This window comes from Rhinoderma darwinii, chromosome 1 (genome assembly GCF_050947455.1).
Source record: "Rhinoderma darwinii isolate aRhiDar2 chromosome 1, aRhiDar2.hap1, whole genome shotgun sequence".
Classification (NCBI taxonomy): domain Eukaryota; kingdom Metazoa; phylum Chordata; class Amphibia; order Anura; family Rhinodermatidae; genus Rhinoderma; species Rhinoderma darwinii.
In genome coordinates, this window is record NC_134687.1 from 182,909,558 (window position 1) to 182,927,501 (window position 17,944).

General features: G+C 42.1%; 1 protein-coding gene across 2 annotated transcripts in view; it reads left to right on the plus strand.

The window, feature by feature from the left end:
• The first annotated feature begins 6,011 nt into the window (after nt 1–6,011).
• Nucleotides 6,012–17,944, plus strand: part of EIF4E (eukaryotic translation initiation factor 4E) — a 72,289-nt gene continuing 60,356 nt past the window's right edge. The window contains exon 1 of one of the 2 annotated variants that reach the window (XM_075860644.1): nt 6,012–6,153. In XM_075860644.1, coding sequence (XP_075716759.1) covers nt 6,136–6,153 — 18 coding nt within the window. In that variant the 5' untranslated portion in view covers nt 6,012–6,135. The remainder of the gene's footprint in view (nt 6,154–17,944) is intronic. The other variant, XM_075860643.1, reaches the window with a different exon arrangement.

Below are 17,944 nucleotides of genomic sequence, written 5' to 3' on the forward strand. Positions count from 1 at the left end.
GCTTGAGCAGCGAGAAGGCAGGAACTAGCATGGCTACGCCAAAAACAGCAGATGTTCTCTCACATCCACAACTTGCTGAAAAAAAGTGCTCAAGGAGTGAAGTGTGGACATATTTTGCCTACATTGCTGATGAAGACCGGTTGCCAACAGAAATGACAAAACCAGTGTGCAAAAGGTGTTCTAAATCCCTCCACTGCAAAGCAGGTAACACCAGCAACTTGGCTAAGCATTTGGCCGACAATCACCCCGACCTCTGCTAACCTGTCGACTTTTCAGCTCTTTGTAAAGTTACAGGTTACGCTTTCTTAAGTGATTAGTGAAATGTCCTGTAAAGAACGTTCATAATTTGAGGTTAAGCTGCACACCCCCATGATTGCGGCATTATAAACACCAATATTTCACGTTTAAAGTTAGCCCACATGATATTTAACGATTATATGGGCTATGTGCTAAATAGACTTTAGCAATGGAAGCACAAATATGTGGAGCATCATCATGAGTTCACAAAATCACATGGTAAGATGAATAATTAAAACTGTTGAGAATGTAACCGTTTTTTGCGTCAAGCTAAGTATTCGTCTTACCACGTGTTGCCATCGCTAAAAGTATATTTAGCACATAGCAGACATAATTGTTAAATTTAATATGGGCTAACTTTAAACAAGAAATATTGGTGGTTATAATGCCGCAATCATGGGGGTGTACAGCTTAACTCCAAGTTATGTATATTCTTCTCACACTTTATTTTCCTTACACAGAAGCAGAATTAAACTTCTGCCACTCCTTCAAGTTCATCCAGTCAGGCTACCATTGTATCTGTGCTAGACGGAAACAGAAAATATGGCAAAGACGCCTAAAAAGCCCAAAGACTAAACAGAGCTGTAGCTGAATACATCTGCATGGACCAAGTGCCTATATTCACGGTTGAGAAAACTGGATTCAGAAATTTGATTCAGCAGTTAGACAGAAAGTATGACCTGCCTGGTAGAAATTACTTCATGTATACAGAAATACCACAATTCTACAGTGAAATCCGAGGGTTGTTGAGGCACAACTGGCTGCAGTTCCATTCTTTGCTTGTACTACAGACCTCTGGACAAGCAGAGCTACAGATGCATACATGGCTGTCACCATTCAGTTTATAACAGATCGATGAGAAATGCAATCTTGGTGTTTAGGCTGTACAGCGCTGCACACAGATCATACTGCGGAGAGTTTACATGAGGCATTTCAGGAAACAATAACTGAAGAGTGGAAACTGGACCTATCCAAAATGGCTGGAATAACAACAGATAATGCCTCTAACAATATCCGAGCATTTGAAGAATATAACTGGGTCCCATGCTTTGGCCACAATTTGCACTTGGCAGTAAACAAAGCCTTAGATATTGACAGAGTGGTAGCATGTCTGTCCAGACTACATAAGACGGTCTCAGCCTTCTGCAGATCAAATAAGATGAGCAGAGCACTGAAAGAGAAACAGAAAACACTGCAGATACCTGGACACAAACTCATTCATGATGAGCCGACCAGGTGGAATTCTATTTATGACATGGTAGAGAGGTTCTGTGAACAGCAGCAAGCTGTCTGTGCTGTTCTGGCAGAGATGCGCAAAAAGTGGCATCTTATGCCGAAGGACACAGATATCACCATTCTGGAGACAACCAGAGATGTGCTTTCACCAATGAGTGACTTTAAGTGGTGAGAAAGACCCCACTCTTTCTTCAGTTCTTCCCTTGACATTGAAAATATATGAATGTGTAACAGAGGAGGAATCTGACCACATTTTTGCAAGGTAAATGAAACAAAGGGTCAGATATGACATGAAAAAGAGGTATGAAACGAAAACTTGCAACTCATTCTCAACATTGCTACATACCTAGATCCAAGGTTTAAGGAGTTGTTAGTGTCTATGGAAAAAGATGTGAAGGAAGAGGATCTGCAGTCCGAGGAGAATGAGACTGACAGAAGACCACATAGACACACTGGTTTTCCTGGCTAAGAACCTTAAACATGCAAAGAAACTCCCAAGCTTGTAATTTTCAGAAAAAGAGGCCGGCCATGTTTTACATATTCTTGTATTTCGTTTTTTACATAGTCGATTTACTTGCAGTTGCTGAATTATAATTTAATTATTATTAGTTAAGCACCATTAAAAGGGTATTCCCATTTGAGACATTCATGGCATGGCCATAGGATATTCCATGAATGTCTAAAAGATACGAGTCCCACCTCTGGGACTCCCAGATCCGGGGACCCACATCTTTCAGACATTCATGGCATATACTATATAGATATACCATTCAAGTCTCAGATGCCAATACCCCTTTAATTCCAGAGTGCTTTACAGGGTTTACATAGTGGTACAAAGGAAAAGAGAACACTTCCCACGAGGGCTTAAAATCTACGAGGGAAGGTAAAAAAACAAAAACACTATAGATTTTATTTAAGAATGTTCCATTTTAAAATCAAACATTGGCAATCTGAACACTAAAAAAAACATTCAATCCAATAAACATTTTATGTTCAGAAAATGGAAGGATTTTTTTCTTATTGTTGGCAAAGTATCGTTTTGGTATAGGGAATCGCAATACTACACGAAGTATTGGTATCGAAGTCCAAATTCTGGTATCGTGACATGCCTAGTTGAATGTAGACAAAACGGAATCCCTTTTACTAAAGGGACCTTCTGTACCGCTGTGGTCCTCGGCTTTCCCGTTCCGGTGGCAATCTTCAGCGTTATTATATTTGGGGGTAGAAATCTCCAAACACCCGGGTCAATTATATAGGCTTAACATGTCCCAATATATCTCTCAATTAGAGAAGAGATTAAGCACTTGAAACCCCTTTCCTATTTGGGGAGGGCAAACTTGCTTAAGATGTCGGAATTTCCTAGACTCTTCTATCTCCTACACACACTTTCAATACACCAGCGGATGAAAAACGGATTAACTTTCTTTATAGGCCTTCTATATGGGAAGGGGAAAAGTCACGTATAGCCTTCCACATCCTGCAACAGCCGAAGGATAATGGGGGGATTAATTTCCCCAATATCAAACAATAAAACCTGGCGGCATTGCTTCGTTTTGTCTCTGAATGGCTCCATGACACCTCATGTTACACGTCTACCCCTCTTGACTCTGGTCTCTTCCCGGGTCAGGCACTTGCAGCTCTTCTACACCTTCCTTACAATCAGTTATCCATTGACACTAGAAACGACCCTTTACTCTTTAAAGAGGCTCTGTCACCAGATTTTGCAACCCCTATCTGCTATTGCAGCAGATAGGCGCTGCAATGTAGATTACAGTAACGTTTTTATTTTTAAAAAACGAGCATTTTTGGCCAAGTTATGACCATTTTTGTATTTATGCAAATGAGGCTTGCAAAAGTACAACTGGGCGTGTTGAAAAGTAAAAGTACAACTGGGCGTGTATTATGTGCGTACATCGGGGCGTGTTTACTACTTTTACTAGCTGGGCTTTCTGACGAGAAGTATCATCCACTTCTCTTCACAACGCCCAGCTTCTGGCAGTGCAGACACAGCGTGTTCTCGAGAGATCACACTGTAACGTCACTCACTTCCTGCCCCAGGTCCTGCATCGTATCAGACGAGCAAGGACACATCGGCACCAGAGGCTAGATGATTCTGCAGCAGCATCGGCGTTTGCAGGTAAATCGATGTAGCTACTTATCTGGAAACGCCGATGCTGCTGCAGAATCATCTGTAGCCTCTGGTGCCGATGTGTCCTCGCTCGTCTGACACTATGCAGGACCTGTGAGTGACGACACAGCGTGATCTCTCGAGAACACGGCTGTGTCTGCACTGCCAGAAGCTGGGCGTTCTGAAGAGAAGTGGATGATACTTCTCATCAGAACACCCAGCTAGTAAAAGTAGTAAAAACGCCCGATGTACGCACATAATACACGCCCACTTGTACTTTTACTTTTCAACACGCCCAGTTGTACTTTTGCAAGCCTCATTTGCATAAATACAAAAATGGCCATAACTTGGGCAAAAAATTCTCGTTTTTAAAAAATAAAAACGTTACTGTAATCTACATTGCAGCGCCTATCTGCTGCAATAGCAGATAGGGGTTGCAAAATCTGGTGACAGAGCCTCTTTAACAACTGGTGGGCATGGCAAAAAATCAGAACGCATTTTCAGCTCTCCCCTTCGCTGTCTCTCCACCTGCCATTGATATGCAACCTTCCAGGATGGCAACCCCCATGGTATCTTTCGTAGGTGCCATGCATTGGGTCTGACCTCAATAAAACACTTTGTTCACATATTGGAGAAGAGGATGCTTACGCTGTCTGAGATGAAGTTCCCGACCATACCCATTGATCCCTTCTATTATTCACAAGCCAAAAACTATATCACAAATGTCTTGAAACAATTGCCAGATCGGGAATGGAACCCCTATCTTCTCCAAGGCTTCTCTAGAGAAAACATACACAAAGCTCAAATAACCAGGAACTACCACCTACCACGGGATTATGCTGCAACTGAAACACCACTGACTAAATGGCAGATTGATGATCAATCACTCACTTACTCCATCATTTTAAGAGATTTGCACCAAGCTTATAAATTTCTACCTTCGGCCCGATTTAAGTGGAAGCAGCGCTCGTACGAGCACTGCTGCCCCCTCAAAACAGCTATTTGGAGGGGATGCGGGGAGTCGAATCCCCACCGATCAGATACTGATGGCCTATCCTGAGGACAGGCCATCAATTTCTTATGACTGGAAAACCCCTTGAAGTCCTATATGTTCTGAGGGGGGGCTCTATGGATCGAACTCGTTTTTCCAACACATCCCACAGATGCTCGATTGGACTAAGATCTGGGGAATTTGGAGGCCAAGTCAACACCTTGAACTCTGTCATGTTCCTCAAACCATTCCTGAACACTTTCTGCAGAGTGGCAGGACCTATTACCCTGCTGAAAGAGGCCACTGCCATTAGGGAATATACTTAACATAAATTGGTGTACTTGGTCTGCAACAATGTTTAGGTAGGTGTTACGTGTCAAAGTAACATCTAAATGAATGCCAGAACCCAATGATTCACAGCAGTACATTGCCCAGAGCATCACACTACCTCAGTCGGCATGCTTTCTTTCCATAGTGCATCCTGGTGCCATCTCTGCCCCAAAGAAGCTAAGCACACGCAACAAGCAATGGGATTCATCAGACCCGGACACCTTCTTTCATTGTCCAATCCGGACATGCCCATTGGAGGCACTTTTGGCAGTGGACAGCATAGGCACTCTGACCGCCTAACCTACAAAGCATGGACACTGATCTGTCTGCATCTGAAGTGCAGTGTGTGTGTACTGACACCTATTATAGTCAGCAGTAACTTTCCCAGCAGTAGCTCTTCTGTGGGCTTGGAACAGACCCTACACTCCCCACGCATACCATCGAGCCTCGGGCACCCATGACCCATGTCGCGGCTCAGTGTTTGTCCTTCCTTAGACCAAGGTACAAGCACTGCATACTGGGATCATCGTTTTGGAGATGCAGTGACCCAGTTATCACAAGTTGGCCCTGTGAAAGTGACTCAGGTTCTTACTTTTGCCAATTATATAATTATCTTTTCCCCCATTGGGTTTTCTTTTGACTGGTGAAGTTATAACACAGAGAACAATAGGTGTGAGCATGTACTCACTTCACACACTAATCTTTTATTCACATGAAAACGCATGGCACTCTATAGGAAAGAAGAACCGTTGCGGCAATGAATGAATTTCCAGGGACAACGCATTATTATGCATACAAACCTAAAATACAACACAGAACTGCTCCCACATCTAAAACAACGTAACAGCTGTCTCGTTATTTGGCTACTTTCAGGACACCACTCCTGTGCCCTTCACCAGCCGCCAAACCTCCCCCCCTTACGTCAACCGGCTGACAGGACTTCCACTCTCCCACAGGACGCGGCCAGTTATACAGGCGACTGGACTACAATTCCCGACAGGCTCGGAGCCAGCAACGGGCGGGGCCGCGCAAGCCCAGACTCCGCCGGACGTCACGTGATACGCCCCAAACCAACCGGGTTTGAATATTTTTTTTTTTCCCCGTCTCCTCTTCTTCCCTGCCAGCGGCTGCTGTGCAGTCACATCTATCTAAAATGGCGACCGTGGAACCGGTGAGTGGACTTGTGACCAGGAGAATGAACACATAAAGCGCAGCGTAAAAGTGCCGGCAGATTGGGGTTGCTGACGACTCGGTCAGGTGTGAGGCATACTACGGGCGGTGGTGTTTGGTCGCCGGGAGAAGAGAGCGACGGTGTTGCAGGAGGAGGAGCCCGGAGCAGCGTGTCTCTTTACGGAGTAGCAGGCGGATTGTGCTGGTGCGCTGTGTCGACAACTCCTTTCTTACGAGGCCGAGGCAACCGCGCCTGCTAGTGTTTTGTGGACCGTCGTGTGGCAGCTGTGAGGCGAAGGGGTCGTTATGGGGGGAGGGGGCGCTAGTGCGCGCTACTGTTACCCGTGGTGGGTGCGCATGTCACGCAGGCGCGAGTAGAGGGCCGCGTGGCGGGCGAGGAGGGCGCATACAGCACCCCGCTCTCCATTCAATAAGTGATTTCCTCCTCCTCCTTTTCACCCAGGCGGCGGCAGCGTGGTGTCTCCCGGCTTCCCTGGCCTTATACGGGATGGCAGCCGTGCAGGGAGACGTGTTGCATCAGGGGCTGTCATTTTGCCAGTTCCTTTCTCTTTCCTTTCTCCAGTTCGGCGTGACGTGAATCCAGGGCTCAGGCCGAGTGACATGTGCCGCACGTTCGTTCTCGTCATGGTGTCGCCGCGTTTTTAGGTGGTGCTGCGTTATCTTCTATAAAGCACTTGACATATGTGCACAAATGAATACGTCTTTTTTTATGTAAATTAAGTTTAATCACTCTAATGAAGTTATGCAACTTTCTGGTGTATTTGATGTGAGCTGGAGCCTCTGGATGTAAACAGGAAGGTTTTTATCCACTGACTGGAGACCTATCTTGAAACCGGTATTGAAAGCAGCGTATATTAACCCCTTCAGGACACAGCCTGTTTTGGCCTTCAGGACGCAGCCAATTTTTTCAAATCTGACATGTTTCACTTTATGTGGTAATAACTTCTGAAAGCTTTCACCTATCCAAGCGATTCTGAGATTGTTTTCTCGTGACACATTGGACTTTATGTTACTGGCAAAATTTGCTAGATACATTAAGTATTTAATTGTGAAAAACACCAAAATTTAGCGAAAAATTGCAAAAATTAGCATTTTTCTAAATTTATATGTATCAGCTTGTAAGATAGGCAGTTATACCACACATAATAGTTGCTAATTAACATCCCCCATGTGTCTACTTTAGATTGGCATCGTTTTTTTGAACATCCTTTTATTTTTCTGACATCACAAGGCTTAGAACTTTAGCAGCAATTTCTCACATTTTCAAGAAAATTTCAAAAGGCTATTTTTACAGGTACCAGTTCAGTTGTGAAGTAGCTTTTAGGGCCTTATATATTAGAAACCCTCGATAAGTCACCCCATTTTAAAAACGTCACCCCTCAAAGTATTCAAAACAGCTTTTAGAAAGTTTCTTAACCCTTTAGATGTTTCACAGGAATTAAGGCAAAGTAGATGTGAAATTTTCACATTTATTTATTTTTTTGCAGAAATTAATTTTTCATCTTTTTTTTTTTGTAACACAAAGTTTTACCAGAGAAACGCAACTCAATATTTATTGCCCAGATTCTTCAGTTTTTAGAAATACCCCACATTTGTCCCTAGTGCACTTATTGACTGAAGCACAGGCCTCAGAAGCAAAGGAGCACCTAGAGGATTTTGGGGCCTCCTTTTTTTATTAAAAAATATTTTAGGCACCATGTCGGGTCTGAAAGGCTCTTGCGGCGCCAAAACAGTGGAATTCCCCCAAAAGTGACCATTTCGGAAACTATACCCCTTGAGGAAATTATCTAGGGGTATAGTGAGCATTTTGACCCCGCAGGTTTTTTGGAGAAATTATTGGAAGTAGGCCGTGAAAATGAAAATCTACATTCTTTCAAAGAAAATTTAGGTTTAGCTAATTTTTTCTAATTTTCACAAGGACTAAAAGGAGAAAATGCACCACTACATTTGTAAAGCAATGTCTCCCGAGTAAAACAATACCCCACATGTGGTTGTAAACGGCTGTTTGGACACACGTCAGGGCTTAGAAGGGAAAGCGCCATTTGGCTTTTGCAGCTCAAATTTAGCAGGAATGGTTTGCGGAGACCACGTCGCATTTGCAAAGCCCCTAAGGGACCAAAACAGTGAAAACACCAAAAAAGTGACTCCATTTAGGAAACTACACCCCTTGAAGAATCCTTCTAGGGGTGTAGTGAGCATTTTGAACACACAGGGTTTTCATAGATTTTATTGGAATTGGGCAGTGAAGATAAAAAAAATACTTTTTTTTCCAATGCTTTAGCTCAAAATTTTTCATTTTCTCAACAAATAAAGGAATAAAAAAAAAAACATTTGTAAAGCAACTTCTCTGGAGTACGGCAATACCCCATTTGTGCTCAAAAACTTCTGTTTGGGCACACGGCAAGGATCTGAAGAGAAGGAGCGCCATTTGGCTTTTGGAGCACAGATTTTGCTGGATTGGTTTCTTGACACCATGTCACTTTTGCAAAGCTCCTAAGTTGTCAGTACAGTGGAGACTCCCCAAAAGTGATTCCATTCACAAAACTACACCCCTTGAATCCATCTAGGGGTGTAGTGAGCATTTTGAACCCACAGGTGTTTCATAGATTTTTTTTTTAGAATTGGGCAGTGAAAATAAAAAAAAATCCTTTTTCTTCAATAAGACGTAGTTTTAGCTGAAAATGTTTCATTTTCTCAACAAATAAATGAAAAAAAGCACCACAACACTTGTAAAGCAACTTCTCCTGTGTACGGCAATACCACATATGTGGTCATAAACGGCTGTTTGGGCACAGAGTAGTGCTCAGATGGGAAGGAGCGCCATTTGGCTTTTGGAGTACAGATTTTGCTGGATTGGTTTCTGGGCGCTGTGTCGCATTTGCAAAGTCCCTGTGGGACCAAAACAGTGGATCCCCCCCAGAAGTGACCCCTTTTCTGAAACTACACCCCTCAAGGTATTCATTTAGGGGTGTAGTGAGCATATTAACACCACAGGTGATTGGCAGAAATTGGTGTGCACTCGATGTTGCAGTGAAAATGGGATTTTTTTCTATAGATATGCCAATATGTGGTGCCCAGCTTGTGCCACTGGAGACACACCCCAAAAATTGTTAAAAGGGTTCTCCCGGGTATGGCGATGCCATATATGTGGAAGTAAACTGCGGTTTGGGCACACTGTAGGGTTCAGAAGGGAGGTAGTGCCATTTGGCTTTGGGAGCGTGGATTTTGCTTGTAGTAGTTTTGTTTGGAGTCTTACTGGTGTTTCCGTTTATAATGTGCGGGTACATGTAAGCCGGGCGGAGTATATAAGGGGCATAGTCAGGTGGTATAATAATGGGGTAAACAAAAATAATACATGTGTGTTACGCTGTGACACAATCCTTTCTGCACAGGCTGGTGTCGCACTGATAAACTGTCCTTTCTTATCCCCCTTTTGGTCCACACTCGGCACCTTTGCAGTTTGAGGAATTTTGCGGAGAAGGGTTTTCCTGGTATAATACGGGCACCGTCTCTTCCAGCAGATATGTTTGCGCCCTCCCCTTCCTGGTTCCCTAATTTTAGGGGCCTTGATAATTCGCCTCTTGAAACAGAAGAAATGTTCCCCTCGGGCCGGCACAACTGCATATTTTTATTTCCTGGCTTATTGGAGCCTTAACTAATTTTATTTTTTCATAGACGTAGCGGTATGACGGCTGTTTTTTTTTGCGGGACGAGCTGTCGTTTTTATTGGTACCATTTTGGGGTACATGCAACTTTTTGATCACGTTATCCTTTTTTTTTTTTTTTTTTGGGGAGGCAAGGTGACCAAAAAACAGCAATTCTGACATTATTTTTTTAATTCTTTTTATACAGCGTTCACCACGTGTTATAAATTACATGTTAGCTTTATTCTGCGGGTCAGTCCGATTCCGGTGATACCTAATTTATAGAACTTTTTTATGTTTTACAACTTTTTGCACAATAAAAACTATTGTAAAGAGAATGGATTTTTTCTGTCGCCAAGTTGTGAGAGCCATAACGGTTTTAATTTTTTTGTTGACGGAGCTGTATGAGGGCGAGACGAGTTATAGTTTTTATAGACACCATTTTTGGGTACATGCGACTTTTTGATCACTTTTTATTTCAATTTTTGGAAGACAAAGTGACCAAAAAATAGCAATTATGTCAGTATTTTTTAGGTTTTTCTTTACAGCGTTCACTGTGCGGAATAAATAACATAATATTTTTATAGTTTAAGGTCGTTACGGTCGCAGCGATACCAAATATGTATGGCTTTTTTTTTTTTCAATAATAAATGACTTGATAAAGGAAAAAGGGCGATTTGTGTTTTGTTATTTGAAACTTTTATTGTATTTTTACAACTTTTATTTTTACTTTTTTTTACACTTTTCTTTAGTCACATTAGGGGACTTGAAGGTCCAACTGTTTGATGTTCTAATACATTGCACTACCCATGTAGTGCAATGTATTAGAACTGTCAGTTGTTCACTGACAGCAAGCCGGGCGGGGCCTAATCGGCTAACGTAATGGCAGATAGGAAGCCTTTGTTAGGCTTCCGGTTGCCATAACAATCGGGCCCCCGCAATCGCGTAGCGGGGTGCCGATGTTGCTATAACAACTTAAATGCGGCGGTCACTATTGACTGACGCAATTAAGGGGTTAATCGGTTCGGATCACCGCTGTGATCCGACCCGATGTTTTCCCCCAGTACTAAGGCTGCTAGTAGCAGCCTGTACTGGGAGATGCCGGGCTGCAGGGAGAGTCTGTGTGCTGTTAGGAGCACACGTGGATTAACAGGCTGCAGGCACAACGACAAGCTTTGCAGCCCGTTAATCTACGTGGGGTGGTCGTGAAGGGGTTAAAGGGGTTGTCTGGGCACGTGGTGATTTTTCATACTGATGACCTATCCACAAGATATGTCATCAGTATGTGATCGGTGAGGGTCCGACACCCAGGCCCTGCATCGGTCAGCTATTCCAGCTGCCTCCGTGGCACCGGGGATGTCTGCCGGAAACACGTGGCTCCGGTCGCAGTATAGCAACTGTGCTGCGTTACTGCCGCTCTGCGTGTATTTTTAGTTGCCATAGCGCAATATTTTTATTTACGGACCTTGCATTTGAGCGCAGGAGCTTCAAATGACGCTTCTGAATTTAAAATAAGCGCACAAGGGTCAATGTTGCTAAAACCAGAGATTGGCGTAGCCAGAGAAAGATGTGTGCAGCCTATAATCGCATCTCAAAACTGCCCTCCAGTTGCGCCTCATTAATAATTGCGGGTGCTCCTCGCTGTATTTGCCTGACGGAAGCTAATTTCGTGTCCTCTTGGCTAATCAGGCTGGTATACATTAGTATGTTTTTTTTTTTTTTAAGGGAATGCATGGTATACGTTTAATCAATTTAACAAACTACTCAATGGAGGAAAAGTGCAGGATTTACAGGAACATGGGGACTACAAATAGAACAGTATGGCATACAGTCATGTAGGGCAACATAGTGGCTCGGCATATCAAGTTCAGGGGGAGGATAAAGGAAAAGAGAACAAAAAATAAAACCATTACAAAAGGGGGATAAGAAAATCGCATAAGTCAGTGTTACATAGAAAAAAAAAACTAACCCTTTAAAAAAAAAAAAATAAATATTGGTCATGGGTAACTAGGCAAGAGAGGGGAAAAGCCAGAAACTAGAAAATCCCCATGAAGCGGAAGAGAAGCAGTGATCCAGTGCCAAGTAATTTAAAAGGAAACGCTGTTCCAATTTTATTTCAGAACTTCTGGTAAACAAATTTTCAAATGCAAGGGTGGTTAGCAGTATTAAATTGTGCCTACGCGTCTCGGACAACGCTTGTGTTCTTCATGGCTTATCACAATTTGTCTTCTTTATAGAAGCTTGCCAGTATAACGATATACTGCAATACATTAGTATTGTAGTACATCTTGTTAGAGACCCAACGATCGCTGGTTCAATTCCCCTAGGGGGACTTCTATAAAAAAAAAAAAAAAAACTTAGGTTTTTAATGTGCAAAAAATATATTTTTCCCTTCAAAGTAATGTATAAAACAATAAGTTAACAGTGTCCGTTAAAGTCTGAACTATTAGGCCTCATGCACACTAACGTGTTTTCACATCCGCAATTCAACCGCAAAAGTGCAGATGAATTGCGGGCCCATTCATTTCTATGTGCCCATACACACTGACGTGGTTTACACGGACAGTGTGGGGGCCGCAATTGTGGACCGCAAAAACTCATGACAAGCCATTTTACGGTCTGCAATTGCGGTTTGGCACCGTTGATTTAGATGTACATCTTTTGTGTACATGGTTAGTGATTGTGGACGGCCCACGGATGACACTCTGTGGCCGTCCCTGCCTGTAATCACGGGCTGTACACATGGGTATGGCTGTGTGCATGAGACATTACATTATAATGTTGTTTAACCCGGTCGGTGCACACCCTAAAAAAAAAAAATGCACTTTGGTCACCTTAGCTCCCCAAAAAACATGTACCAATAAAAACTTCAGCTCGCCCTTAAAAAAAACAAAACATCACACTGCTAAATTGACAGAAAAAGAAAAGTTATGGGCCTGAAAATATGGCGACAACTTTTTTTTTTTTTTTTTTTTTTAACATATAGGTTTTATTTTATAAAAGTGGTAAAATGTAAAAAAAATATAAATTTGGCATTGCTGTAATCGTACCAACCCATAGACTAAAGTGAACATGTAGTTTTTACCACCTCATGGATGCTGTAAAAACAATCTCCCCCACCCCAAAAAAAATTGTGTGATCACTTTTTTTTTTACTCATTTCACCCCTCAAATACTTTTATTTCCGTTTCCTAGAACATTATATGGTGCGTTAATTGGTGCCATTTAAAACGTCACCTTGTCCTGCAGAAAACAAGCCCTCATATGGCTATGTTAAAATAAAGTTACGGCTTTTGGAAGGCGGGAGGAAAAAAGGAAATTGGCAGTGCCCTTTTTCACGTCCGATTCGCACTCTTAAGGGACTCGTTTTCACGGATCCATCATAGATTTGCGTCTATTGAGGGATCGGTGAAAATTGACAAAAATAGGACATGTCCTATTTTTTTCACAGGCCCTTCATGCGGTCCGTTACAACAATGGCCGTTTGAGCAGCCCCATGGAAGTACTAGTCCTTCTCAATGAATTAGAATATCGTCCGTTTAATTTATTTCAGTAATTCAATTCAAAAAGTGGAACTCCTATTATATAGATTCTTTACACACAGTGATCTAATTCCAGCATTTTGTTCTTTTGATGTTGATGAGTATAGCTAACAGTTCATGAAAACCCAAAATTTAGTTTCTTGGAAGTTTAGAATATTATATGAGCCCAATTTCAAAAATGATTTTTATTACTGAGATGTTTGTCTACTAAAAAGTCTGTACAGTATATGCCCTCAATACTTGGTCGGGGCTCCTTTTGCATGAATTACTACATCAATGCGGCGTGGCATGGAGGCGATCAGCCTGTGGCACTGCTGAGGTGTTATGGAAGCCCAGGTTATTTTGATAGCGGCCTTCAGCTCATCTGCATTGTTGGGTCTGGTGTCTCATTTTCCTCTTGACAATACCCCATAGATTCTCTATGGGGTTTAGGTCAGGTGAGTTTGCTGGCCAATGAAGCACAGTGATACTGTGGTTATTAAACCAGGTACTGGTACTTTTGGCAGTGTGGGCAGGTGCCAAGTCCTGCTGGAAAATGAAATCTGCATCTCCATAAAGCTTGTCAGCAGAGGGAAGCACGAAGTGCTCAACAATTTCTTAGTGGACGGCTGCGTTGACTCTGGACTTGATATAAAACCGATCACTCTGTGTGTAATGAATCTATATAATATGAGTTACACTTTTCAAGTTGAATTACTGAAATAATTTAACATTGTTGTTCTAATTCATTAAGAAGGACTAGTCTATGCAGCCGTGTGATAGCTGTTAAAAAAAAAAAACACAAAAAACAAAAACATCCGTCACACGGACTATTTATATGTTCGTCTTATAAGAGCGGGAAGAAGTGTGGACAATCTCCCAAATGTGCTGCCATGTAATGCTATTAGGGATGGGGCCAATTTCCTTCTCCCACGCCTCTACATAGGATAGAAAACCAGTAGAGCTCAGATTCCAAAATATCCATGGGAGCCTATGGAGTATGTATGTCCCTGTATGGCTTATGTCACCGGAATCCGTTAAATGTATGTCATGATCTTTTTAATAGTTTTTCACAATGTATTTGTTAAATTGATGCCATAAAATAGCCTTCTGGTGACAAAAGCCTTTGGACTCCTAACCGTGGCGTCTTGTCACCAATAGACTAACATGTTATTTGTTTAACATATAAGTCATGAGAGTTCATGACGTATCTATTTGATGGATTTGTGGGTCAAATAGGACAACCTAGTATGTTGACAGATCTGCTTTAAGGATTTTACCTGTTAACCCCTTAACGACATGTACTAGTACGTGACAGCCATTAAGGGGAAGTATGGAGCGGGCTCACGGGCTGAGCTCGCTCCATACTCGGCGGGTGACGGCTGTTTTACACAGCCGACACCACACTGCAACGGGTGGAATCAAAGATCACGGATTCCGCCCGTTTAACACCTTAAATGCCGCGGTCAATCGTGGCCTTTATGGTGTCAATGCTTGTCATGGCAGCCTGGGGGGGACTAATGATGGCCCCCAGGTCTGCTATCTTTGCACTCCTCCGGCATGGCTTCAAAGGAGACTGTCAGAATCACGATATACTGCAATACATCGCTACTTCAAGTCCCCAAGGGGACTAATAAAAAATAAAAAAACAATTGTGTGTTTTTTTTTAAGGTTCAAATAAAGTAAGTATTAAAAGTACAAAAAACCCCCCTTTTCCCATTTTTCCCCTAAAGCAATTTAAAAAAAAAACCAAAACAAGTTCACATAACTGGTATGGCCGCGTCTGTAGAAGTCCGAACTATCACAATATAGAGTTGGTTAACCCGCTCAGTGAACGCTGTAAAAACAAAAGATAAAACATTGCTGTTTTTTGGTCCCCTTAGCTCTCCAAAAAAATAGAATAAAAAGTCTCGTACCCCAAAATGGTATCGGTGAAAACTACAGCTCGCCACGCAAAATTTAAGCTCTCACACCACTAAATTGATGGAAAAATAAAAAAAAGTTATGGCTCTGAGTATGGCGACACAAAACATTTATTTTTTTTGTTTTTTTTGAAGTGGTAAAACAAAAGCTATAAATTTGGCATCGCCGTAATCGTATTAACCTGTAGAATAAGGTGAATATTTATTTAGTTTTACTGCCTGATTCATGCCGTAAAAACAAACCCCCCCCCCCAAAAAAAAATGGTGTAATTGCTGTTTTGCCCATCTCGCCCACAATTTTTTTTTTCCAGCTTCCCAATAAAATATGCGGTACAATAAATGGTGCTATGAAAAACGACAGCTTGTCCCGCAAAAAACAAGCCTTCATGGCTATGTCGACAAAGAAACAAGTTATGGCTTTTGGAATGCGGGTTTGAAAAATCGAAAATGAAAAACTCAAATTGGCTGTGTCCTTAAAGGGTTAAAATAAAAATCAGTTGTAAATAGAAGTCCTTGTCCTTTTTATGTCAAGTTGTTAGAGACTGTCACCAGATTATAAGTGCCCTATCTCCTACATAGTCTGATCGGCGCTGTAATGTAGATAACAGCAGTGGTTTTTATTTTGAAAAATAATTAATTTTTGATCAAGTTATGAGCAATTTTAGATTTATGCTAATTAGTTTCTTAATGCCCAACTGGGCGTGTTTTTACTTTTGACCAAGTGGGCGTTGTACAGAGGTGTATGACGCTGACCAATCCGTGTTCTACACTTACCATTGTTCCAGACCAGCATGATCCACAGCACAGTGTGATTGTCCTTTTCATTTGACTATTTAGGAAAATCGGCGAAAAATAACATTTGCATAATATTTTGGAATGCGGTGTATAAGACTATTGTGGAGTTGAGGAGAGTGGTGGTGTGCTCTTCTCATATACGAGTATGTTTTAATTTCATTTGGTATCTATATACCTGTTGTACCACATCCTAGACTAGCTGCTCTCCAAGGATATATTTCTCCTTATTGGCATCTTCTGAGACGCTCTTACTTTAATAAAGGCATCTTACAGTGGCAAACTGGGACACTGAGAAAAAATTATTTGTGGGAGGAATGGGGATAAAAACAGCGACTCCTCCGTTGGTTTTTGGTATTCGTATTTACCGCGTTCCGTGCTCTAAAAACGACATGTTAACTTTATTCTGCGGGTCAAAACGACTACAATGATGGCAAATATTGCTGCTACTTCTATTTTAGTCTGCAGGGTCAAAGCAGTTAGGCCCCGTGCACACGACCGTGCCCGTAACCACAGTCCGTGATTCCGGACGGCTGTGAACAGTCATCCGAATTTGCCGACCGTGCTCCCATTATAAAGTATGAGCGCACGATCCGTAAAATTAAAAAAAAATTGTGTCCTAGTTTTTACAGAAGATTTCTACGGCACGGACGCCTTCCCATAAATAGACGGCAAGGTGTCAGTCAGCCATAGAAATGAATGGGTCCGTAATTATGGTCCATAAATATGGACAGAATCTACTGTCGTGTGCATGGATCCTTAACCCCAAGCAAATAACTGGTGGCAAAATGCCAATAATGTTTTTTTTTACATTAGTTATGTTGTTCATGTCGGTGATACAACCCCTTTTAATATGGGTAACTTTTCTGGTCTAGATTTACGAAGGGAAGACGGTCAGTAATTTTTTCTAATCGGTTCTACTTATGGTAAGCTGCCCTCAATCTGACCAGCATAATTTTTCATGATGCTGGTGAATAGATGGGTGTACATTGCAAGTTATCCCCTATGATGGGAATGAATTGCAACTGTCGGGGTGTAATGAGGATTGGGCATGGTGGCTTTTTGAAAAGTATCTGGTAGTGGATTATCTCCATCTTTCCATTGATATAAACATGCTGAGCATGCATGTTTATGAGGTCAGCGAAAATAGCTATCTTGCGCGTATGGCAGGCTTTAGTCTACTGCTTCCTCCTCGTGGCCGAAAGGTCAAACAGTGGTCTAAAGCTACTATGTCATCTGTGACCGGTATGATGGAGGTAGCAGCTATTAGACGTTACTGTGTAAAAAAACAGGCTGAATGTAAAGAGTTCTATCCAAAACGTAAACATACCACGAGTTTACAATTGCCACTTTTTTTTCTTCTTTAGTACAGCTGTTTTGACATTTAATTAAGTGATAACCTGAAGTACAGCCATATTGCTTGTCACTTTAGCACATTACAGCGCTCACATCGTGCTGGAAAGGAGGAGTCTGGCTTACTCATGAGCTGCCCCCGCCCTACCGCCAATGATTGACCGCTTTCTCCATATGCCAGAAGAGCAAGAGAAGTCGCAACTCCTAAATGCTCGACTCCTTCCTCCCAGTGTTGCATCGGTCTAAATCAGGGGTCTCAAACTCGGCCGGGTAAGTGGGCCGCATATAGAAAAAATGGGAAGTTGACGGGCCGCATTACTTTAAAATTTGATACAATACAAAATTATTGTTAATCAATTAGTTATTTGAACTACTAGAACACTATATTACTAGAATAATACTACATTACTATAATAGCGCTAGGTTTAAAATTTGAGAGATTTCTCCAAGTGCTTATTTCAACAATCCAGCTTTCCAGTTTAAGTGTCGCTAAATGCAGTCCGGCGGCTCAGTTAGCACACATGTCAAGATTGGGCAGCC